We start from the raw sequence: 25,758 nt of genomic DNA on the forward strand, positions 1-25,758 counted from the left end.
AATGTCAAAATGTAAGTATTTTGTACATTATGTCTACAGTTAAAAGATTGTAACATTTGCCTGTGCAAATATAACTCTTGGGACGAGTGAGTGAGAGGTAAGCTGTGAAACTGGACAGGGGTCTTCCCGTATTTCGGAAGCCCAAGCTTGCAACAGCAACTAGAATACACGTTTAAGAAATCCTAGTGAGCACCCTATGGTGAAAACTCGACAGTTCTGTAGCACAGTTGGGTATTCCTGTAGGGCCAAGGTCAAATATGCTACGAGAAGAGAATTTTCAAGATTTCACAGCACGGCTACCCCACTGATGGGTTCCACTTCAGTTTGGGCTAGAGGAATTGAACATCCCTAATCGAAGACCTTGGCGCTGGAAGAATAGTGTTTTGGGAAACTCCGTTTTCTCCCTCCTGTGTTCCTCCCTACTCTCACTCCCCGACCACATTCACAACACCTCTGACGCTGGTGCGTGCTGGGTTTTCCCCCACAAGCTATTCTCTGCGACACCAGCTGGGGGGTCCCACAATTTAACTAAATCCGGACACTACCTGAAGGTAGCATCAGATCCCACAAGACTGCTTCCTTCCACTTCACGTGCCAGTGGAAAGTCCTGGTTGTCACCTGTGCCTCTAATAGATCGGCTGTAAATCAGTTCCCATGACCCTTTCCTCCGAGTCCATTAATTTGCTAGAGCAGCTCACAGAGCTCAGGGAAACACACACATTTAGCAGTTTATTAAAGGATACAGATGAACAGCCAGATAAAGAGAGACATAAGGCAAGGTCTGGGAGGGTCCTGAGGACAGGATCTTCTGTCCCCCTGGAGTTGGGGTGTGTCCCCTTTCCAATACTTGGATTCTGTTCACCAACCTAGAAGCTCCCTGAATTCTGTACTTTGAGAATTTCTACGGAGGCTTCCTGATATCATCATGATTAAGCATTAACTTTATTTCCAGCCTCTCTACCCTCTCTGGAGAATGCAGGGTGGGGATGAAAATTCTAAGCCAGCAGGGAGGTGGAAGGAAAACCAGGAGAGTATGTTGTCCTCCAGCCTCGAGAAACAGGTGTTTAAAAAGGGGGTGGAGGGACTTCCCTGGTGGTCCAGGGGATAAGACTCCGCACTCCCAATTCAGGGGACCCAGGTTCGATCTCTGGTCGGGAAATTAGATCCCGCATGCATACCGCAACTAAGATTGATCCTGCATGCACACCGGAACTAAAATCCTGCATGCTGCAACTAAGACCCAATGCAGCCAAAATAAATAAATATTAAAAAAAAAAACTTAAAAGCGGGGAGGGACGCTCAGATGAGGACTTTCGGATTCAGCAAGATGAGATATGTTAGTGCAGTGGTAAAAATAACAGCCCAGTGGAATAAGCGGAGAAGAAAATCGAGAAGTGAGATAGGGAAGTTTTATTGTGTCTGAGGCAGAGAAGCGAGGCTGTTGCTGAGGGTACCAGCGGTCACGGGAGAATTTTTTTTTTTTTTTTTTTTTTTTTACTTTTTGGCCGCACCGCGAAGCATGTGGGATCTTAGTTCCCCAACCAGAAATTGAACCCATGCCCCCTGCAGTGGGAGCGCTGAGTCTTAACCACTGGACTGCCAGGGAAGTCCCAGAATTTTGTTTTTTAAGATGGGCAGTATTATAGTATATTTGTATGTGGACGGGAGCGATGAATTGGAGAAGTAGAAATTCATATGAGGTAGAGGAGAGATGGCTGTTTTCAAAATCACACGGTTTTGAGCAGAAGATGAGATCCAAACCACAAATGATGGCCGACCTTTGATAGGCCCATATAAGTTTTTTCTTGGAACAGAAAGTAGGGCAGAGCATGCGTGTACAGTTGGAGGAAAGCGGTGAATGTGATTTTGTCTGTTCTTTTCCGGGAAATACGAGCTGAGCAAGGGTGGGCAGGGGAGTCTGTGAGTTGTGAAGGAAGAGGACCAGGTTGGGGACAGTCTCCCCTCCAACCCCCCCATAGTATTCCTTTTACATAAAGATCACAAAAGAATTTTTTTCTTTCAGAAGTAAAGTACAAAAACCATAACTCTTTTCTTAGCCCTTGCTAGGTGAAAGAACACAGAAGTCTTTGCTGGCATATAATAAACACAACTTTTTTTTTTGCTTGACAGTTTTTCATTTCTTATTAGGTCTACAAATGAAGTTAGATTGCAAATTTGTGGGGAAAGATGTCACTTATAACAAATTCAACAGGTATTTTCTGAGTCACCACTGGTGTCAGGCGCTGTTCTATAACATTGACTAAAGGCACAAAGATCCCTGAAGTGTGACAGACAAGAGACGTAATAAACTATGTACTGTGTTAGAAGATAAAAAGTGCTATAAAAAAGAACAGAAGAAATTGAGAGTACAAGGGAGGGGCTGGGGATTGTAATATTAAACTGGGAGTGAGGGTGAGCCTCATTGAGGAGGTGACTGTTGAGCAAAGGTTTAAGGACATGAGGAAGTTCCTTAGCTACTGGGTTACCTGGGGGAACACCCAGAACAAAAACTGGGGCTTAATAGACACATTTGCTAATGGTGCTGAGGGAAATCTTAAGAAATTAAAGGAAAAGAAAGCTCTTACAAATTCCAAGGAAGTAAAATGACAGAAGTGGAGAATCAAGTGAGGGTTTGCCTGAGCTGTAAGAATGAGAATAACCAGGATGTAGTATATTTCTGGAAAACACAGATCTTCAAGGAGATAAGTGCAGAGGTGAGAGAGAAAAAACATGGAGAGGGGCACCCAGCAAGTGGGAGAGCTCTGGGTGGGCACCCAGAGAACGCTGTGCATTACAGGGAGAATGGGGATCACAGTAGTGCAGAGTTTGTGGGCACCAAGATCAGGGCGAGGATTTTACTTCCCTGGGCTACTGCTTTTGATTTTTGTACTAATGGGACAGTCACACAGGTCTCTCTCTGTTTTCTGTTTGTACGTTTTCATTTTCACATCAGTCCCGTCCTGAGCAGGCACACTTTGTTCCTGTTGCCCCTTTAGTGGCTGGCTGTCTAAAATTCAAGTCCCAAATAAAATCTATTAGTAATCATTTAATAATAAAACTGGAGTGAAAGTCCCAGTTTAAGCCTAAACTGGATTATCCTCATATGTTGAGGCTCTATCTAAACATGTTCTGAGAACTGAAGAGACAGGCTACTAGGAATCTCTTTAACATAAGGAATGAGAATCTTCTCTGCCAGAAACCAGCCCTCTGAAGGGAAAAGAGAGGGAGACAGCCCTGGTCCAGTGAAAGAGAGAAGAGGTGATTCTGAGTATACAGCATGATTACATGTATATATCTCCTACTGCAGTCCACAGCAGATTCTTCCCGGTGCTGGGAGACAGCAGCAAGTTAAATAGTAGGACGTGGTTTTCAAAAAAAAACCTGTCAGGCATCAGGAGCTCAGAGCAGGTCTGATTTGAAACTCATGGAAAAGAAAGTGCCTCAAAGTTGGGGAGGGAGAGTCTTCCCACGCCTGTAGAGAACTCAGCCAGGTTCAGCCACATCAAAGTGGTGTGCGCAGTCGTGATGTCTTTTCGCACAAAGTGGCAGCTTTGGTAGCCATGCGCAAGCGTGGAGGCGGCAGCTAAGTGGGAGGAGCCTTCTCAGGGAGCCCCTCCCCTTTTGCCAGGCGCCTTAGGAGCAGCAGCGGTGCCGGCACTGGTGGAGCGGAGCTGAGTTGGTTCAGCCCAGCACTGGCAGGTTTAGCAGACAGAATTAGATGGTGCTGCAGCAGCCACAAGCTGCCTTTCCAGGGGCCCCAGGGCAAGGAGGCCTTGAGCAGAGCCAGTGCAGGAGTAGAGCAGCAGAGGTCCTAGGCCAGTGGAGCACGCGGTCTGGAATCAGACTGCCAGGTTCAGATCTTGCATCTGTCATAGACACTAGTTTTAAGCCTTGGGGAAGTTACAAAACTTCCTGTGTCTCAGTTTTCTTCCCAGTAAATAATACCCAGCTCATAAAGATTTTCAGAGATTAAATGACAGGAATTGGCAATAGTAAGCACATCATGTGTTAGCTTATTTGTTTCATCATTCGTATGACATCTCACGCTGCTCTAGCGCAACAGTACCTGGAATTCACATTGTTTGATTGCATGACATACCAGATTACTGGCAGCAACCCGAAGTGCACACTAGATGAGAAGGAAAGTGTCCAGCCATTGCCGCCCCATTATGTGTTGCCTAAATGCTTACTCTATTCCAGGCCCTGTTCTAGGTGACTTATAGCTCTGGAATGTCATGTAAGAAGTTAAGAACTGTCACTGTTTAACTGTGGGTGAGGGTGTCTGCAGAGGGGGGACATGAGTTTCCACTGTATATTTTTTATGCTTTGGGTTTTTTTTCTTTAACTGTTACATATATTCCAAAACATATGCTTGCTTTTCAGTGCCACACACGGGCAGTTCATGCTGCTTATAAGGCCACTATTTAAAATTACACGAAGACTTTATTGCGCTGGTCACCCGGCGGATCGTCATTCAAATAAAAGTAACCACTAACGACGCTAATTAATTGGAAGGGAGGGATGGAGGGCGGGGCGAGCGGCAAACCGCAGGTCACCAGCCCGAGACTGTAACGGAGGCGGACTCTCGCGGGAATCTCAGAGGCCCTAGCAACCGGCCACGTGACTCCCGGGGCCGGCCACGTGACTCCCGGGGCCGCCCGCGCTTCCCCAGGCTCCGAGCCCAGCAGCCACGTTGGCGGCGTTTCTCGGCCAGGGGAGGGGGCGTGGCGAAGGCCGTGCGTGGTACGTGCCCCACCCCTCCCCGCCCGGAGCCCGGATGAAGAGTAACGCCATTACCGCCGGAGCCGCCGCGGAGGGGGACCGGACGCCGGAGCGACCGCGCCATGAAGCCCCTCCCCCGCCTGCTGCTGCTTCTCCTGCTGGTGTTACCCGCCACTCTCTTGCTTCGAGGCCGCCCAGGAGGTGAGGCGAGGGGAGTGGGTGGCGGGGCTCGGGCTGGTGGGTGGGAGACGCCGCGACCGCAGGTTTGAAGCTGGAGGCGGCGGCGGCGGCTGCGGCGGCGGCTGCTGCTGCTCCTGGGTCCGGCGTCCGCCTCGCCGGCCTTTCTCCGCGGCCCCCGACCCCCGGCTCGCAGGGCGGCCCCCCGCGCGCCAGAGCCTGCCTGGACCCCGCCTCCTGCACGCGAGCGCTGGACGCTGCCGGCGAGCTTGCTGGGGGGCGGCGGGCGGCTCGGGCTCGCGCCTGCAGCCGCGGCCTCGTCCGGAGCGAGGGACGAGGGGCGGCAGGCAGGCTGTGCCCGAGCGCGCGGCGGCCCTTGGCGCTCCAGCGGCCGCCGCTCCACCCCGTCCCCGCCCCTCGGCGCTGGGCTGACGTGTCTTTAGCGTCCACGCCAGGAGTCCTCCATTCATTTGCTGAAAGCCTTGTTTTCTGCTAGCCTGAACTCTGAGCCGTGCTGCTGGTCCTCTCCTCGATTATCAGCACATCCCTCTGTGCTCCCAGGTGTCTTCATTTCCCCAGAACTCCCCATCCTCACCGGCCTGTCCAGGCGGGCTGAAGGATCCCTGGGCATGTCCGGTACTTGAGCCCTCCTTTTGCCCTCCTTTTTTTGTAATTATTTTTCCCGTTTTGTTTTGTGGAAGCATCGCATTGTACTGAAAAAAATGTAGTCTCCTTCGAGCTGTACGTGTTTTATCTAGGTTTATTCCAGCAGTTAACGTGGTGTGAGAATAGGTAGCAGGACGTCAGAAATGTGGAAACTTGGCTTCTTACCCTGGTTTTATCGTGAACTTCCATTTTCTCCTCTGTGGAATTCAGTCTGACTAAATGATTGCTAGAGTTCCTTTTACTCTGTAACTTTAAGCAAGCTGTGTGGCAAAATGAAAGATAGTGACAGGTATCCACGAGTTCTTTTGCAAAGAAAAGTGAACTGACTGGCTTCTATTTAACGGATAGAAAACCAAGTGGGAGAATTAACCAAAACCGTTAATTCATTTGCAGGTTTAAATAGGAATGCTTTTCCTTTAGGAGTTGCTTGCTGGTCGATGTTTTCATTTTCTTTAAGAAAATTTGGCAATCGTACTTGTCTAGAATCTAAAGTATATTTTTTCAGGCTTTCTTTTCTTAGGAAACATCAGTATCTAACTGGGTATCTTTGAACACTTTTTGTGCAGAATGGCCTGTCTTTCAAAAGATGTTTTAATTTTTCCAATGTAAAAGTGTTAGTTTTTTTTAGGCACAAAATTGTTACTGGTTAGCATTAAAACATTGTTTTATAAATGTAGCGTGAAAGCCATTGTATATATTGAGAAGTCTTGAAATTTAACTGAGTACAACTTTATTATGTCAGTTGTAGGTATTCTTAGCAGTTTTACAAAATGATTTGTAAATTATGAATGCACTGTTTAGTCTGTTCAGCAAGCAGTAGAAGCTGATTTTCAGTTCATAAAGTGTGGTTCAGTGTTCTTTAATATTTGGCATAAGTCTTAACGGGCAGTAAGAACTCGAGGAAGTGGGAAAGACTTAAAATGCAGTCCCCTTAGTATATACTGTTTCTCCTGGGTATTACAGCATGTGCACGTGCTTCCTTTCCCATATTTTTTTCCCCTCTACTTAACTGCCACATCATCATTCTTTCTGAGAAGTGTTGGAAGAGTCACTAGAACTTTGAAATTTCTTTTGAGGGTCTTGCCTGAAATAGATTTAATGTGACATGTACTTTTGCCTATAAAATTATGATGTATAGTTTCTTGGCGTTATAGTTATGCTTACTTTCACTATGATGTTAAGTGTAGGGGAAATAAAAAGTATCTTAAAACATGTTTGAAGTTGTATGCAAAAATAAATGCATGCTTTCTCAGCTCTCAAACTTGAAATTACCAATATAGTTTTTACTAAACCAAATGTGTTTCATGAGAGCTAGTTTTTACTATGGATGTCATACAGATATTTGTTCCTTGGAATTACATGCTCTCGAGTACTAAGAGTTTTGAGCTGTAGTCAACTCTAATAACAGGATTTCTTGCCTAGATATTTAGATTGCTATTTTCCTTTAGACCTGGATTTTTTGGGTTTGTTTTATGTGGTTAATGATAGATTAAATTCTGGAGTTTCTTACTTTTAAAACAAACTTACTTTCTTTAATATGCTTAACAGAGTTGCTTGAATCTCTTTATTTGGGCTTTAAGGCATCTTTAGTTTTAGCAGTTCATTTTTCCAGCTGCTTTTTAAAATAGCATTTCCCACTAAAATTAATGTGCAGTTGATAAGACTAGCAGTAAGATAAAATCATATGAATATTCTTAGACACGTTGTAATTTGGCATCACTCGAGTGAGCTGGGAGATTGAGTTATTCCGAGGGAAAATTTTCGTTGCCTAAATACCTGAGATTTAGAAACATTGGTATTCCAGGGTAAAGGTTAACTGCTTGTTCTTTATTTTATTGTTAGGCTCATTGGCAGCGGCTCAAGATCTTACAGAAGATGAAGAAACGGTGGAAGATTCTGTAATTGAAGATGAAGATGATGAAGCAGAAGTGGAAGAAGATGAACCCACAGATTTGGTTAGTGCTGTATTTGATTTAATACATATATATAGTGTGTCTATATATATGTATTTACCCCTTATATAGACAAATTTGGTATTAAAATTCTTGCTTTTAGAGGTTTGTTGCTGGGATCAAAGTGGATTGAATTTGGGAGAATGGGGCCAGTCATTGAGGATGATCCGTAAGTATTTTCTGGCACAAGGAGGGAGTCGTGAAACAAAGAACAGTTCAAGGTGATATGAACATGAGTCTATGAGGGTAACATTATAGTAGGACCACTGGACCACTTGTTGTTGGGTTTGGGATACATACTACTTAGCTTTCTGGTCTTGGGCAACTTATTTTTCTGGGTCAATTTCCTCTTCTTTTTTTCCTTCACTCAATAAGCAAGTATTTATTGAGTTCCTACTATGTGCCAGGCACTGTTTTGGATTCCCCTGGTGAACAAACCAGAGATTCTCTCTGCTCTCATGGAGTTTATGTTCTTGGGATAGTGTGTATGCATTTTGGTGGCAGGGGGTGGGGAGCAGACAATAAACAATATATAAAATATGTTCTGTGGAGATTCCGCTTAGAAGGAGGGCTTAGAGGAGATCTCTTAGAAGCTGTCTAACGCTGAAACTTCTACTACAAAATTATAGTATGACAGTAAGAATATTGGGCTAGGATCAAGATCATTGTGGCATGCTTCTAGCTAATTTTATTTTCTCTCTTAGACTACTGTAATTTATCCTACATAGAATTGGTTTTTAACCACTTTTAAACTCCAAAATCAGTCCTCTGTGAAATCTTAGCAACAATATTGTCTTTGATGTCAGAAGGTGAAGGCCATCAAGTGTGGACTCTGTCAAATTTTCTACATTCTACTTCTGAATATATTATTCACTCATCTTTTCTACATCTCTCCTTTAACAGTGAGTTGTCTTTACTCTCTTCTAAGGCCGGCCCTACCACCTTCTCCCCATCTGGTCTTGTGAGATCTTGTTTATTATCCTCTTTCTTTCTGTAACTTTAAGCATTGATCCTTCTTGGTGACTTAATTCTGTTAAGCTACAGATGTGCTCACATCCTCCACTTTGTGTTCCTCCACCTGAAGTTGCTACACGTTTTCATTTCTTTTTACCAGCACAGTTCTTGAAAGAGGAAATTGTACCACTTTCTCTTCTGCTCATTTCACATTTGTTCTCTAACAGTGGTTGGTCTGGTCCCATGTAGGTCCTGCTAAGTCACCAGTGACCTAACTGCCAAATTCCTGGCCTGTTTTCCATTCCTCCCCTGTTTGACCTCTTTAGCATTTCCTGAGTACCCCTTCCTTGAGTCCCCTCGTTGACCTCTGTGGCACCCCCATCGGTTTTCTCTGTTCAGCGGCTGCTGCCTGGTCTCCGCTACCTTCTCTCCCCCTGCTCACTCCCTTATTGTTGATGACACCTGTGGTTTTAACAACCACCGCCTTACATTGATGACTTCCAGATCTCGTTTCTAGCCGCCTACCTTACCGAGCTCCATTCCTCTGCTTCCAGCTCTTTGTGGGATAGCACATCTGGATGTTCCATAAGTACCTCACATTTTATGTCCAAAATGGAATTCAGCATTTACCATCCATCTTACTTCCATAAATTAATTCTGTTTTGATAAGGCTCCGGTGCTTCCAGCTTTTACCTTGTTGCTTTCATTTCTTTTTTTTTTTAAATTAATTAATTAATTAATTTATTTATTTTGCTTTATAACAAATTTAATCAGTTATACATATACATATGTTCCCATATCCCCTCCCCCTTGCGTCTCCCTCCCACCCTCCCTATCCCACCCTTCCAGGCGGTCACAAAGCACCGAGCTGATCTCCCTGTGCTATGCGGCTGCTTCCCACTAGCTATCTACCTTACGTTTGGTAGTGTATATATGTCCATGCCGCTCTTTCACTTTGTCACAGCTTACCCTTCCCCCTCCCCATATCCTCAAGTCCATTCTCTAGTAGGTCTGTGTCTTTATTCCTGTCTTACCCCTATGTTCTTCATGACATTTTTTTTTCTTAAATTCCATATATATGTGTCAGCATACAGTATTTGTCTTTCTCTTTCTGACTTACTTCACTCTGTATGACAGACTCTAGGTCCATCCACCTCATTACAAATAGCTCAATTTCATTTCTTTTTATGGCTGAGTAATATTCCATTGTATATATGTGCCACATCTTTACCCATTCATCCGATGATGGACACTTAGGTTGTTTCCATCTCCGGGCTATTGTGAATAGAGCTGCAATGAACATTTTGGTACATGTCTCTTTTTGAATTATGGTTTTCTCAGGGTAGATGCCCAGTAGTGGGATCGCTGGGTCATATGGTAGTTCTATCTTTAGTTTTTTAAGGAACCTCCATACTGTTCTCCATAGTGGCTGTACCAATTCACATTCCCACCAGCAGTGCAAGAGTGTTCCCTTTTCTCCACACCCTCTCCAGCATTTATTCTTTCTAGATTTCTTGATGATGGCCATTCTGACTGGTGTGAGATGATATCTCATTGTAGTTTTGACTTGCATTTCTCTAATGATTAATGATGTTGAGCATTCTTTCATGTGTTTGTTGGCAGTCTGTATATCTTCTTTGGAGAAATGCCTATTTAAGTCTTCTGCCCATTTTTGGATTGGGCTGTTTGTTTTTTTGTTATTGAGCTGCATGAGCTGCTTATAAATTTTGGAGATTAATCCTTTGTCAGTTGCTTCATTTGCAAATATTTTCTCCCATTCTGAGGGTTGTCTTTTGTTCTTGTTTATGGTTTCCTTTGCTGTGCAAAAGCTTTTAAGTTTCATTAGGTCCCATGTGTTTATTTTTGTCTTTATTTCCATTTCTCTAGGAGGTGGGTCAAAAAGGATCTTGCTGTGATTTATGTCATAGAGTGTTCTGCCTATGTTTTCCTCTAAGAGTTTGATAGTGTCTGGCCTTACATTTAGGTCTTTAATCCATTTTGAGCTTATTTTTGTGTATGGTGTTAGGGAGTGATCTAATCTCATCCTTTTACATGTCCCTATCCAGTTTTCCCAGCACCACTTATTGAAGAGACTGTCCTTTCTCCACTGTACATTCCTGCCTCCTTTATCAAAGATAAGGTGACCATATGTCCGTGGGTTTATCTCTGGGCTTTCTATCCTGTTCCATTGATCTATCTTTCTGTTTTTGTGCCAGTACCATACTGTCTTGATTACTGTAGCTTTGTAGTATAGTCTGAAGTCAGGGAGCCTGATTCCTCCAGCTCCATTTTTCGTTCTCAAGATTGCTTTGGCTATTCGGGGTCTTTTGTGTTTCCATACAAATTGTGAAATTTTTTGCTCTAGTTCTGTGAAAAATGCCAGTGGTAGTTTGATAGGGATTGCATTGAATCTGTAGATTGCTTTGGGTAGTAGAGTCATTTTCACAATGTTGATTCTTCCAACCCTCATTTCTTTTTATTAGACAACCTGTTAATCAAATCTTAGGGATGATTTCTCTTGTTTCTCAAGTATATCCTTTTCTCCTTATTTGACAGCTTATGGTTCCTACCTTCCTGTTTCTGGTCTCTTTTCCTGCTTGTGGGTCTCTTTTCCCAAAAGTAGAAATTCACTAAGTCTTAGTAAACGAAGGTATCATTAAAGATACTTAAAATATAACTTATAATACAATTGAACGAATTGTACAACAGTCACTGAAGAAATATTTTGAGCACCTTAAGCATATGAGGTGGGTGTGGAGAATTTTTAAAATGTAAGACAGGCTTTGCTCTTGAGAGGTCTGTATTGGGGGAGAGAGAGTATTTTCATAAATGAAAAGTTAAATGCCAGTAAACAGTGGTGCCCTTAAGCATCTCGATTTATTAAGGGCCTGGACACTTCAAATATATAAGTATCTGTAATTCTCATTGATGCCTGGAGAAATGCTGCACTGGGGTTTAAAATTTTCAGTTAAAATTTGTTGACATTTTTAAACAATTTTATTGAAATATAATGTACATATCATGATACTTGCTCATTTAAAGTATACAGTTCAATGATTAATAGTAAATGTACAAAGTCGTGCAGGTTTGAGTTTCAGGACATCTCCACCCCAGTATTTCCCTGGTCACATTTTTTTAAAAAAACATTTCTTCCCAGTTTTGTGATGACTTCTTACAGGGCAATTCTTTTTTGCGGTACGCGAGCCTCTCACTGCTGTGGCCTCTCCCGTTGCGGAGCACAGGCTCCGGACGCGCAGGCTCAGCGGCCATGGCTCATGGGCCCAGCCACTCCGCGGCACGTGGGATCTTCCCGGACCGGGGCACGAACCCGCGTCCCCTGCATCGGCAGGCGGACTCTCAACCACGGCGCCACCAGGGAAGCCCATGGGGCAATTCTTAATTGGGATGGAAAGACCAATAACCAGGCCCTAGCACGGCTCGGCAGAATGTGGATGCGGGACAGAGCCAGCTCTGCCCTGCCCCGTGTTGTCCCTGGCTGCTTTTGTGCTGCCCCCACAGCTGCATAGTTGCAGCAGGGACCTCATGGTCCCCAAAGCGGAAGACACTTGCTACCTGCGTCCTCAGGCCAGCACCTCCTTTGGAGTCTCCTTCCCTTCGCCCTTTGTCGGGGAGGGGTGGTATGAGACGTCTTCTTTTCCCGGAAGGTCGTATTCCTGGCATTTAAACTAAAGGGAAAAGTAAGTACTACCCATTTTAACTAGAAACTAAATGTCCCTTTGAAAAACAGTTTTTAAACTTCTTTCAAACTTTACAGAAAATTTACCAACCCGCACTCTAGGACCTCGCAGTTCAGCGTGTGATCTAAGTACCAGCTTCATGGGCATTTCCTGGCATGGGCATTTCAGATACATACAGAATCTCAGGCTTCACCCTATACCTGAGTCATAGCTGCAGAATCCCCAGGGGATCCGCATGCACATTATTCTTTGAGATGCACTGCTCTTGAAGTTCTATTTTCACTGATGAGTTACAACGAAATTCATTCCACTACTAATCCCAACACAGCCTTGGAGAAGCAATGTATATATTGTCCCAGATCTAGTGAAGTCATTATTCTTAAATGATGTTGTTTTTCCCCCATAGTAATCTGCTTTTAACATTTTTCTTAGGCTGAAGATAAAGAGGAAGAAGATGTATCTGGTGAACCTGAAGCTTCACCAAGTGCAGATACAACCATCCTGTTTGTGAAAGGAGAAGGTGAGAGGGGAATGTTGGTTGTAATTCAGATACAGGAGTTTTTTAAAGGGCCAGCTCACTTTTTGGGGAAGCATTAATAATGATTAAGGTCTTTATTTTACAAGTATAGTGTAGACACATTTTGGGGAAAAACCCACTTACATGTATGAATACCCATATCTGTAAGGTAGCATTTCTGGCATTTAAACTACAGGGAAGAAATAAATACTGTCCATTTTAACTAGAAATCAAATGTCCCTTTGAAAGACACTGTTTTTAAACTTTTTTCAAACTGCCACAGTAAAATAACATTCATATTTTGAGTGTAAACATTAGTGAAATATTAAATCTTTACAGTTAGGCCTTGATTAGAGCCTGTGTTGCATTAGAAGAAGATTAGCTAATGGCTTCTATTTATTGAGACTCTGTGGCCGGCACCGTTTTCAGTATTTTGCATGTATTATTCAATCCTAATAGGAACCCTAAGAGGAGAGTTATTGTTGTTGAACTGAGGCTTAGAGAGGTTACGACTTGAACAGGGCTACTCAGTAAACAGATTCTGAAGACAGGATTCAGACCCAGATGTGTCCGACCCCAGAACCTGTGCTTACTGGATGAAGCAGCTCTGTAGACCACAGGATAATTATCGAAGACTTATTATTTGAGGTTATTCATTCTCTTGGTCTTCTCAAGCTTTCTATTTTATTCCCACGTACATTCTGGCTCTGTGCCTACAGAAAGTATGATTTGAGAGGTTTTTGTTGTTGTTGGTGGTTTTTCCCATTTATTTTTGTAGCTGCCTCCTTGGGTCACGTTTGTTTGCATTTTGACTAACTGCAAATAAGGATTGCCTGATTGATTTTTTCTTTTTTATGTTTTAATAGATATTACAGTTTTCAGGTGAACCTCTTAGACTTTACCTTTCTGTCATTTTTCTCTCCGTTATCTGCACAGATTGCAGATTGCAGAGTTGGAGGTGAAGGTGACTTCACCAAGACATGTAGCCCCACTGCAAGATAATCTTACTCCTGAAAGTGTACAGCTCCTTCTTAGACATACAACTGGGAAGTGATCTGCTCTGAAAGTGAGGTGCTGAGTTCAGCTCTTCAGTTGGAATGCTACCACGGGGACAAGGGTTTCAGCTTACACACGAGCTCCAAGTTGCTAGTTAGTGGATGGCTGTTGTGCTCTACTGAAAAGGGTTCTGAAACCAAACCCATACATAGCAGGAAAGGGTGCCAGAATCCATTTGTAATGTCTACTTATTTTGTACCCTTTGAATGTTTTCTAATCTTCCTGTCTCTTTTTTTGTTTCTTAGATTTTCCAGCAAATAACATTGTGAAGTTCCTGGTAGGCTTTACAAACAAGGGTACAGAAGATTTTGTCGTTGAATCTCTAGATGCCTCATTCCGTTATCCTCAGGACTACCAGTTTTACATCCAGAATTTCACGGCTCTTCCTCTCAACACTGTAGTGCCGCCCCAGAGGCAGGCAACTTTTGAGTACTCCTTCATTCCCGCAGAGCCCATGGGTGGCCGGCCCTTTGGTCTAGTCATCAATCTGAACTACAAAGATTTGAACGTAAGGCCCTCTAAACCCTTCTTCTTCTCTTCTTTTTTTTTTTAAGTTAAGAATGGATGAGGACAGTTGACATTGTCTAATGAATATTCTTATATTTATTCATTCAGGTGCCTATTTTGTGGTTGAAAATAGGCAGCAGGGAGGCAAAGATAAATTGTACACCTCTGTCTTCAAGTCTATAATCCAGTGGGGCAGATGGTTGGACAGACAACATCACAGCATGATAAGTGATACATACTAGAGACAAGTAAGTGTAGCGGTAGGAAAGTGAAAGTGACTCCAGCTGGATCTTAGAAGGAAAAGGAACAGTAAGCCGCACAGTGGAATCTGCTACTTCCTCAGACGTTAATATATATTAAGTAATTTTTGTACCTCCTTTTGTTGCTTGCATTTTGCCCATTTTACTGCTTCTGTTGGTAAGTTTTAAGGACTTTCTGTGACTATTCTGTCATTTTATACACTCATAGAGAATGTAACCAAATTATTTTTAGGATGCTAGTAAGGTTTATGGTTTATGAGAACCAAGTAGCCTAATATAAGCTCCGCCGTCTTTCTTAGGGTATGTTACCATATTTCTATAGTGTAGATGTATCCAGTGAATGAATGAGAGAAGCCCGCTAGAACGTTCCTGCTGGGAGCCGACCGCTAGATGCCAACTGTCACGTCGTCCTTCAGATAGAAAGCACATGTAAACCATTCCCTTTTGAAAAAGTTTTCTGAGAAGGAAATGTCATCCTCTCTTGGAAGCTTATTCAACCTTTTCATCACCCCAGTATCAACATATTTACATCTGAGTTAAATTTCTCATGCTGCAGTTAAGTTTTCCTTTTGTGTCTTTTTTTAAAACTACTTAGTGGAAAGTGGGAAAGAGTTTTCATCTCTTCTCTTTTTTGGGGGGGCGGTGCATACTGCACTGCTTGCGGGATCTTAGTTCCCCGACCAGGGGTTGAACCCAGGCCCCTGCACTGAGAGCCCCGAGTCCTAACCACTGGACCACCAGGGAATTCCCCATCCTTATTTTCAAAACAATGTATTAAGCCTCCTCAGCTTCATAGTTTAGTAGCTTGAAGGATTGTGTATTTCATCAAGTTTTCAAGCGGAATTAAACTTAATCCAACAAGCATATATGTAGCTTCAGTTCCATTTTGAATGTTTGTTTCATCTTGGAATTGTCACTAGAGGAATGCTAATTGAAAGATCTTGGAATAAGACTTAAATCGTCACAGTTCAGCAATAAGCAGTGGCTGTTTTGAAAAAGTACCACCTCTATGTTTCACATGAAACACTGAACACAGCTGTGTGTTGTCCCAGTGATTCTCATGTATTTGAAAACTGAAATTGTGTTGAGCTGACAATTATTTGGAGACCACCACAGAAAAAGGTTTTGATACTGAAAGTCATTAACCCATTTAATATAAACTGATTTCCAATCCATTGTCAATTTAAAACATGAATTTGACTTTTGTTCAAGTCTCGTTCTTAGAATGATGTTCTCTGGAGCTCCTGCTGTGCGTGTTCATGCTCTTCCTTTCTCCTTTGGAGGGTCACCTACAACAGAAGCCAGGGCTTCTAGCTGAAGAGTGTTCTGTGGGCTCTGTTTCTTTCTGCAAGTTACCCTGTTTTTACTTTACTTCCCTGGTTTCTCACATCTCCCCTCCCCGTCAAAGAAAGTGGGGACAACTTTTGCAAAGTTGGAGGCCTTTTCTATTTTTGAGGAGAAAGTAACATCATAACGTTGAGTCCCTGACATTGAATTGGTGCACTTACGTTCGACTCTGTTGAGTCTTACTGACCTTCTAAGCGATGAGAAAGCGGTATGGTATCGGTAGGGTATCTGTAGGATAACAGTTTTAAGAAATCTTGTAAGCTTTCATTCTTTCAACACATTTCCGATTTTTGTGATTTATTTTTTTTAACAGGGCAATGTTTTCCAAGATGCTGTCTTCAATCAAACAGTTACAGTTATTGAGAGAGAAGATGGGCTCGATGGAGAAACGTAAGTGAAAGTCGCAGAAGGTAGGGCTGGGAGGCTTGCTTCTGTCACTGTAGTTTTTAATGCTGAAAGATGAGGTGTAGATTGGGTGAAATCCTGACTACTTAAATTCATACTTTAGATGATTCTTACAACTGTTAATACCAAGTTAGGAAAGATAGTTAAAACTAACAAAAAATTGTTTTAGAAAGATAGTTTGCTTTTTGTTCTTCCCATCTTTAAATTGTTTTCCACCCCGTCCTCTTAAGTTGGTCATCAGCCTCATCTAAGTTTCATGCCTCCAAAATTACTACTGAAAACATAAACCAGAAGATTTTATCTTGAAAAATGTGTCCTTTGCGAGTGATGAATCATTTTTCACTGTATACTTACGTAATTCACTAAAAGTAACTTTTAAATAAAATTGTGCGAAGTCTAATATTTGAGGAAGACAGCACCTAATGCAGCTGTTTTAACTGAGCTTTGACTATAACAAATTATGAAGTAATTCATTGTAGATCATATGCCTTTTTTGGGGGGTGGGGACTGACTTGTTAAAGGTAAATTTATAAAACTGTTACCTGGATCTACGTTGAATTTAAAATATTTTGTTCCTTTTCCCCACAAATTATTTGGAAAAATTATATTTTGTTAGAATTATTGTTGTAATTAACTCATACCTCTTAGGAGTTAAAGCACAATTATAGTTTTAATTAGCTGTGGTATTTCTTATGAACTAAAGCCAGTTTATATTTTCTCCTTTTATATCAGAATCTTTATGTATATGTTCCTTGCTGGTCTTGGGCTTTTGGTGGTGGTTGGCCTTCATCAACTCCTAGAATCTAGAAAGGTAAATATAGATAAACAGCTCTTATAGCCATACTTCAAAAGTGGTTACAGTACTGAGTACAGTCGAGTTATTTGTGCCTTCTTGCTCTCACTGTGGGTTTGTAGATTACAGGTTTGTTGTACCTTTTTAAAATACAGCCTGAATGAAGTGAGAGTAGCACGGACATATATACACTACCGAGCACACGGTGGTTGGCTGGTGGGGGGTGTCAGCATAGCCCAGGGAGATGGGCTCTGTGCTTTGCGATGACCTGGAGGGTGGGGGGCCCAGGGAGTCGGGGCTGTGTGTGCATGTGGCTGATTCGCTTTGTTGTGCAGCAGAAACTAGCACGCTATTGTGAAGTGGTTGCACTCCAGTGAAGACCTATTTTAAAAAAACGATGATAACAATAAAAATAAATAAGGCCTGAAGAGGAGACCTTGGGTGTATGATTTGGATTTGTTTAGACTCTACTGCCACGTGCAGTTGGTGTCCTTTATCTGCATTCTCTAGGATGATATTTACCTTCTCACTGTTATGTAACTCTATATTCTAGAATTTTTATTCCTAAAACTCAGACATTAAATTTCATTCTTTTGTTTATCATACTCTTTCATGGATATGTATTTTATCTATAAGTAATGCAACTTTTATATATTTGCTTTAATACTCTTGACTATAGGACTGACTTCTGATCAGCAATTAAATGAGTCTTAATTTGAAAAAGAACGAATGAATTTGGCTGTATTTAAGTCAGAATTCTGTTTTGTGTTAGAGTAGTAGAGTGGCAACATTGAAGCACCTGGTGTAACCATGGTTTCCTGTCTCTGAACATGGTAACTAATTCTGCCACTGTATCCTCATGTCCCTCTTCTCCTCTACCCTGCCAAAAAACAAAAAACCAACCCCAAAACAAAATAACCCATACTATTTCTTTCAGTATATAACATGATTTGTGTCAAATACACTGATATGAACTAGACCCTAAACAGTTGCTAGACATTTTGGTTAATCTTTATTTATTAAGCAGTAAGTCAGGCAATCAAATATATGTAAAATTAGTAGTAAATGTTATTAATAAATCCTTACTTTTTAAAAGAAAAATACTTAGTGCTTGAATGTTAATTTTCATAACTTTCTTTACCTTGTTTTCATAATAGTCAGCATTTTTGCTGTAAGTTTATGTATTAGGTATAAGCCAGTTTTTCAGTTATCTCTGTATTCAGAGTCCAATTTTTGGACTGTAAAATCAATATTCTGTTTCTTATGTAAATAATTAGGTGGGTTTTTTGTTTTGTTTTGTTTTTTTAAAGAATAGGACCAAAGAGTGGAATTGAATTACTTTCTTAACTTTCTAGCAGTTTTGCTGTAAATACTCAAGGAACAAAGTTTGAGGTTGTTAGCTTAAATGGGATTATATGTTTTTGTTTTGTTTTATTTATGCCAGCTGTTTAAGTGTATTTAGCTAATAATGCAGGGATCTGCCTGCATGCAACATTTCAGTAATTATCCCAGCTTTTGTTTAATGTGGAAATAAGTTTATTCTTTAAGATTTGATTCCCAAAATGAAAGAAAATCATTGTAAAAGTAGAAGTTCTTACTTGGTCTACCAATTATATAATAACATATGAAGCTTTATAGCAAAGGAAAAGGTCGTTAAAGACTGAAAATAAGTAATTGTGCAGATTTATTCCTTATTCTTTATAATTGGTGTAGACATGATTTTCCCGTCTCGTTAAATAAATATTTGAGGAATATGTTTTAGGACTAGAAGAGAACATGTTTATCTGTTAATATATTTAAGTGGGGAGCTTGATGGGCGGTTCTAAAATTATAGTAAATAATATAATGGAACTCCTTTACAATAATGTTTTTATGTTCTCTTAGCGCAAGAGACCCATACAGAAGGTAGAGACGGGTACCTCGAGTCAGAGCGATGTTGACATGAGCTGGATTCCTCAGGAAACTTTGAATCAGATCAGTAAGTATGCTTACAGACTTGCCTGGGAATCTTTTCTCTTAAATGGAAATTAAGTATCTTAGATTTGGCAAAAAATGCTTGGTCAACACTCATCTTTTCATGGCTTGTACGAATCTAATATGATGAGCAATGAATGCATCACATTTTTACTCTGTGCACTATATTTATGCTTTAATTTAGAAATGCTTCCACATCTGCAGTTTGTATACAAATGTGTGAATTCTCTATATTCCTAACCTTTTTCCTGTCTCTCTTCTTTCCTGTTGCTTCAGTGCAGAGTAGGAGAGGTGAGGCAATTCATCTTTTTAATGGTGTTTGTTGTGGTATTGGGAGCTGTTGTATAGTTTGTGAATACTTTACAGTAAGTTTATGGAATAAGGGAACAGTTTTCTATCACCATATTTATTAGAAAAACTGCCAACTACCCACTATTTTTGAAAGAATAACCCACAGTACTGCCTGATAGTTTACCTAACGTATATTTCAGTTTTTATTATATATGCAGTTGGTTAAATATTAATCTTTATAGAAGAATATAGATTTTTTTTCTCCAGTTGTAATTGGACTTTTTAACATTTACCATAAAAGCAGTATGGCTTCATTGCTTTTTTTTAAACAACTTAAAATTTTTTATTTATTTATTTTTGGCTGCGTTGGGTCTTCGTTGCTGCGCGCGGGCTTTCTCTCTAGTTGCGGCGAGCGGGGGCTACTCTTCGTTGCGGTGCTTGGGCTTCTCATTGCAGTGGCTTCTCTTGTTGCGGAGCATGGGCTCTAGGCACACGGGCTTCAGTAGTTGTGGCACATGGGCTCAGTAGTTGTGCCCCAGGGGCTTAGTTGCTCCGTGGCATGCGGGATCTTCCCGGTCCAGGGCTCAAACCCGTGTCCCCTGCATTGGCAGATGCATTCTCAACCACTGCGCCACCAGGAGATCCTGCCCTTTTTTGCGGGGGGGGGGGAGGTGAGGGGAAGAAAAAAAGTTCAGAGGTAATCTCCTGGCTCCGTTAGTCCCATTTTCCATAAATAATTGGTACTTATGTGTTAGTCTAAGTGTTTTCTATACGTGTACCAGCTCATATGTCATTGTGTCCGTGTGTGTTTACACAGATGGCATCATGTGGCACACAGTTCTACAACCTGAGTTCTTGTGCCTTGGATGTCTTTTTTTGATAATTACTTATATGTTTACCTTATTCTTTTTAATAACTACATAGTATTCTTTTACAGTTCTTTTATATAAATGTGTCAGGTTTAAGCCTATTCTATATTGAAGGATGTTTGTTATTTCCGGTTTTTTGCTCTTAAAATTAATACTCTAATGAATATTCTTAATATATAAAATTACGGGCTAATTTAAAAAATTAAGATGTAATTGACATATAACATTAGTTTTGCATGTACAACATAATGATTTGATATTTGTATAAAATGTGAAATGATCACCACATCATCTAACAAATTTAGATCCCACACAGTTAACAAATTTCATTTTTCTTGCGATGAGAACTCTTAAGATCTGTTCTCTTAGCACCTTTCAGATATACAATACAGTGTTGTTAACTATAATCACCATGTTGTATATTAAATATTTGTGACTTATAACTAGAAGTTTGTACCTTTTGACCCCCTACTCCTACTTTGCCCACTGTCCTACCCAGGATAAATTTTTTTAAATTAATTAATTTACTTTTGGCTGCGTTGGGTCTTCGTTGCTGTGCGCGGGCTTTCTCTAGTTGTGGCGAGCGGGGGCTACTCTTCATTGAGGTGCGTGGGCTTCTCATTGCGGTGGCTTCTCTTGTTGGGGAGCACAGGCTCTAGGCGTATGGGCTTCAGTAGTTGTGGCGCGTGGGTTCAGTAGTTGTGGCTCGCGGGCTCTAGAGCGCAGGCTTAGTAGTTGTAGCCCAGGGGCTTAGTTGCTCCGCGGCACGTGGGATCTTCCTGGAACAGGGCTGGAAACCGTGTCCCCTGCACTGGCAGGCGGATTCTTAACCACTGCGCCACCAGGGAAGTCCCTAGAATAATTTCTTAAAAGTAGAATAGCTAGGTCTAAGATTATGCACATTTTAATTTTTATGGAAAGTGTTCCATTTCCTTCCCGAAAGGTGGTGCCAATTTATGTTCTCAGTAATGTATAATATTGCCTGTTTCTCCTCCTCTCACTAATCATTCTCATGTGTTAAGTATAATAAAATGTTTTAATCTGCCAGTATGTTAGAAAATGGTATCTCATTTTCATTTACAGTTAAGAATGAGGTTTGGCTTCTTTATGCATATTTATTGGCTACTTAGTATTTCTTTTCCTGTGAATTGGCTGTTCAGGTTCTTTCCAGGTTTATAAATTGACTTGTCTTTCTATGTTGAAATGCAAGTGCAGTCTGGTAGGTGCTTTAGTAAGAGCATAGGAGGGGCCTTCTCCAGGTAGGAGAGTAGGGAGATCATTCACAGAAGGGGTTGACATTGCCGATTCTTGAGTTCTGTGAGGGGGAGTCTTTTATGTGCTCTGCTACGGCCTTGACTTTCCTTCTAGCCAAATGGTAGCCATCAGATACTTTAAAGCAGAGAAATAACAAATTCATGTTTTTTTTAAAAAAATTATGTGATAGTTTCATGGAGGCTGGCTAACAAGTGGGAGCTAGTGGACCCAGGGATACCAGCTAGGTGATTTCAGCCAAGCATACGAGGAACCATTAGGGCCTAAGCTAAGGCAGTAGTGAATGGGAATAAAAGGGAAGAGAAAGATATTTCAGAAGTGGAGCTGGTTGGGCTTTCAGTGGCTTTTTGGTAGTTGCAGGAAGGGAGGAGTCAGGGTGCTCTGAGTTTGGGCAGCTGGATGGAAGATGGTCCCATTAACAGCGGGGACTCTAGGAGGCGGAGTGTCTGTGCACAAGGAGAGATGGGTGCGCACTGGATGTGCTGGGTGCGAGGAGCCCGTGCAGCCCCACTGAGCGTGTGGAAGCGTGTTCTGAGTGCAGGCGGGCCAGGGTGTGGAGACACTGGCGCACAGAGCCTAGGCGACAGCTGAGGAGAGTCTCTGCAAGGACAGACTTTCCACACCATCCGGCATTCCGTGCGGTGGGAAATGGAATTGGGCGGAAGTGTAGACCATGGCCTCTACAGTGCAGCAGGATTGCTTGTGTAGACTGGGAGATTGGTTTCATAGTATCTTTCTCCCTGACCTGTTATTCATGAACTTAAAAGCTGAGAATCATTACACTTACAGAGCAAAATTCCAATCATGTATAACTGTATTTTCATTCAGTATTACCTACAGTGTCGTAACACTATGCTAGGTTCTGAGTGGTGTGTTAAAAAGAAGCTAGGAATATATGTATTACTGTTTTTCAGACTTTACATTTCTGCTTGAGGAAAATAAAGCACATATGTGAAATAGTATGTGATTATGTGCTAGAATGAGTAATGGGGACAACTTAGAAGTTAGGAAAGGGGGATCATATTTAGAGTCAAAGGAAGTCTTTCTTGTTGAAGGAGAGACTACCACGTGTCTCGGGTGATGAGTCCCATTCAGAGTGTCAAGGAAGAAAGGTGGTTTGAAACAATTTGAGCCCATTACTAAGTTTTTTCTTGTATGTTTGGCATTTTAGAGTAGGGTGCTTCAACTTCCCTGAGGTCTTTTAACTGTAAGTGACAGGTTAGCTGATTTTAATAGAAAAATTATAAGATCTTTGCTAAATGCTGTTTCATATGTGTACCTAGGGAAACCTTCATCAGAAGCTGTAACTATGAAGTCTTCTGTGTAATGTGAGTTTAACGCAGGGATCTGTTAGAAGACTGTGACATGTATCTCATTAAGTAAAAAGAAAAGAAATCCATCTGAAAGTTATTTATATAGTATTTCCCCACAGGTGAGGGAGGAAATTAGATTATGCAGTCCGAGAAAGTGGAAAGGGACCAGTGTAACTTTCTGACATCTTGCCTTTCCCTTTTCTAATATGAAAAAAGTTGCAGTGAGTTGCCATTTTACTACAATTTAGTCTTTTTTTAAATGGGCAGGAGAGGCATTTTCGGATCGGCCCCATTTATTCAACATGAGACATCATGTTTAAGGTTTTCTGTTGTTGTTTTTTAAGTTTTTTAGGGTTTTGGGGGGGGTCAGGAGGTGGTCTCCTTTGATGACTGAGAAGCACCATTATACACATGTCGTTGTTCTTTGCTGAAGTGAAATGCCACTTTCTAGGCTGTTGAGGCGTTTGGAGCCATTTTCCCCAAAGCTGGATGACTCCACGCTGCTCTCTGTCTGTCTCGTTTGTCTGCTGCTTAACTCTGATGCGCTAGACATGTGGGAGGGGAAGGTTTTAGACTCACTGTTAAGGTAAGTTGGATCGGCTGTCTTACTGATGGAGTGAAATTCATGTGTGTTGGACGAACAGGCTTTGCAGGTTCTCCGAGGCTCTTTTTTGTGTATTCCTGTATTTAAAACCCTGCTGCAGGGGGTTGACATTGTTGGGAGTCAGTAATGACCATTTCACATCCATAGTAACAGCTGTGTCCACACAGGTGGCTGTTTGTTAGATTCTGAAGCATTTTTTGAAAAAAAAAAAAAAGATAATTCAGCTGCTGCTTATATTTAAAAATTATTTAGGAGTAGAAGACGCAGTAATTCGTAGTCTAACCTTTCTGAAAATTTAATGAAAGTTGTAGGCTTTCTTTGTCAGAAAAGTGCTTCTGTGCTCAGCTTTAGGCACTGGAGCCCCCGAAACACATCATTACCAACCTACTCAATAAAGCACTGAGGCCAGCTCTCACGTGATATTTCAGTCATTAATTCTTTTTTTTTTTTTTTTTTTTTTTTTGCGGTACGCAGGCCCCTCACTGCTGTGGCCTCTCCCGTTGCGGAGCACAGGCTCCGGACGCACAGGCTCAGCGGCCATGGCTCACGGGCCCAGCCGCTCCGCGGCACGTGGGATCCTCCCAGACCGGGGCACGAACCCGTATCCCCTGCATCGGCAGGCGGACTCTCAACCACTGCGCCACCAGGGAAGCCCCAGTCATTAATTCTTAAGCAGTTTTTAAAAAAGAATTTTTAGCTTCTAAATATTCTTTGTAAACATTTACTGTATATTTTTTTAAGCTGGAAAAATAATTGTAATGTGTAACTTACTCCGCAAGGAACTTACGTTCCTAATAGGTTAGGTGCTCCTAGAAAATATGAAAAAGACAATGGTCAGAGAGAAGACAGTCTTTCACTTTAAAGAAACTTCTAGATGACTCCTTACTGGATAGAAGTGGAAGAAACTCACCACCAGTTTATTTTTTGCTTAATAGACCACACTAAGACTCTAACATAAGAGAAAAAAAGTAAAAAGATACTACTTACGTGTGTAGGATGCTTTTAGTATTGATGTACTGTATAATTTCTTTTAACCTGCTGCTCATTTCAGGTAAATTTATGAAATTACCAAAAATTATGCAAACTACATGGCGCTGCATTTATAAATATTAAGTCTTTAATTTGTAACCAATATAAAACTTGTCTTTAATTTGTAACCAATATAAAACTTTTATGCTATTTGTAAAGAGTTTACTTATGCATATATCATGTATAAACATGCTGAGCTGTAGAATTCAGGAAGATTTTGTATGGTAGCTTCAACATTACAGTGATCAAGATTAGATCTTTTCCCACCCTAATTGCAAAAAGATTTAACTGACATATAATGAATGACCTATTAGTTCCAGGTATACAACATAATGATAGATAACTTGTACACATTGGAAAGTGGTCACCATGGTAAGTCATCATCTGTCACCATACAACGTTACCAAAGAATTTTTTGTGTGTGTGATGAGAACTGTTAAGATTTACTTAGCAACTTACAAGTATGTAGAGTTTCATTTTGAGTTACCTCTTGAAGGATTATTTTAAAGGTTAGTTAAAAAAAACCTACGCTAGGTAAGAGGCATTTATTATTAGATGGTCTTCTTGCATGTGCATTGTTTTCTTAACTTAATGATAAAGTTGAAGGAAAATGCTTTTGAATTGAACACATACATGATAGCCAGGCAAGTCAGAACTTTTCTCTTTTCTTCCAGATAAAGCTTCACCAAGAAGGTTGCCCAGGAAACGGGCACAGAAGAGATCGGTGGGATCTGATGAGTAAATGTTCTTTGTGCAACAATTCGGTCTTTACTTAACCCGCCCTAATGTTTTTCGGCCTGATGGGAATTAGTGCAGAGAAGCCATATCACCATAGAAGGCAACTACTACTTATGTGTGGACTGAGCAATCAGAGTCTGTGGCGATAACATTGCTGAAAATGCACTGCATTTATTTTTCTAAAGTAACAAATTTGGTTTTTTTAAAACCATTAAAATCTATGTGAGTGTGTGTGTATGTATGTGAGCAGTTGGTCTTACCAGAATCATTGTTGAACTATCTGAAGCATGCCTTTAGAATACTAAATATAATGCTGTTGTCTCTTCCTTTTGGACATTTTCTGGCATTTTCCCCCAAAACTCAGCATTTGCCCGGTATGACTGTAGATGTCCTGCCTTGGACTGTTTTTTAAAAAAACAATGTTTCTTCTTTAGAATAGCACAAATCCCGCTTGATGGCACAAATTTGCATGTTGTTGCTGTTTTACAACTAGTATTCTAAAGGCAGGAGCAGGCGTAGCTGCTTTTTAGCAGAACTGTTTTGGTATTTTGCTGCTGTTTACTATAATGCATACCTTCCGAGACCTTCCCAGACCTTCCCAAGTAAGTTCAAGG

General features: G+C 41.3%; 1 protein-coding gene across 1 annotated transcript; it reads left to right on the plus strand.

Moving 5' to 3' along the window:
* Positions 1-4,812: 4,812 nt before the first annotated feature.
* SSR1 (signal sequence receptor subunit 1) lies at positions 4,813-25,470 on the plus strand. Its single transcript, XM_079713533.1, has 8 exons — positions 4,813-4,923; positions 7,408-7,520; positions 12,602-12,689; positions 13,988-14,250; positions 16,170-16,246; positions 16,994-17,072; positions 18,939-19,032; positions 25,081-25,470. The coding sequence occupies exons 1-8, from the start codon at positions 4,845-4,847 to the stop codon at positions 25,146-25,148; spliced, it is 861 nt and encodes a 286-aa protein (XP_079569659.1). The 5' UTR covers positions 4,813-4,844; the 3' UTR covers positions 25,149-25,470.
* Positions 25,471-25,758: the final 288 nt, after the last annotated feature.

The sequence above is a fragment of the Hyperoodon ampullatus genome, assembly GCF_949752795.1.
Source record: "Hyperoodon ampullatus genome assembly, chromosome: 10".
NCBI lineage: Eukaryota > Metazoa > Chordata > Mammalia > Artiodactyla > Ziphiidae > Hyperoodon > Hyperoodon ampullatus.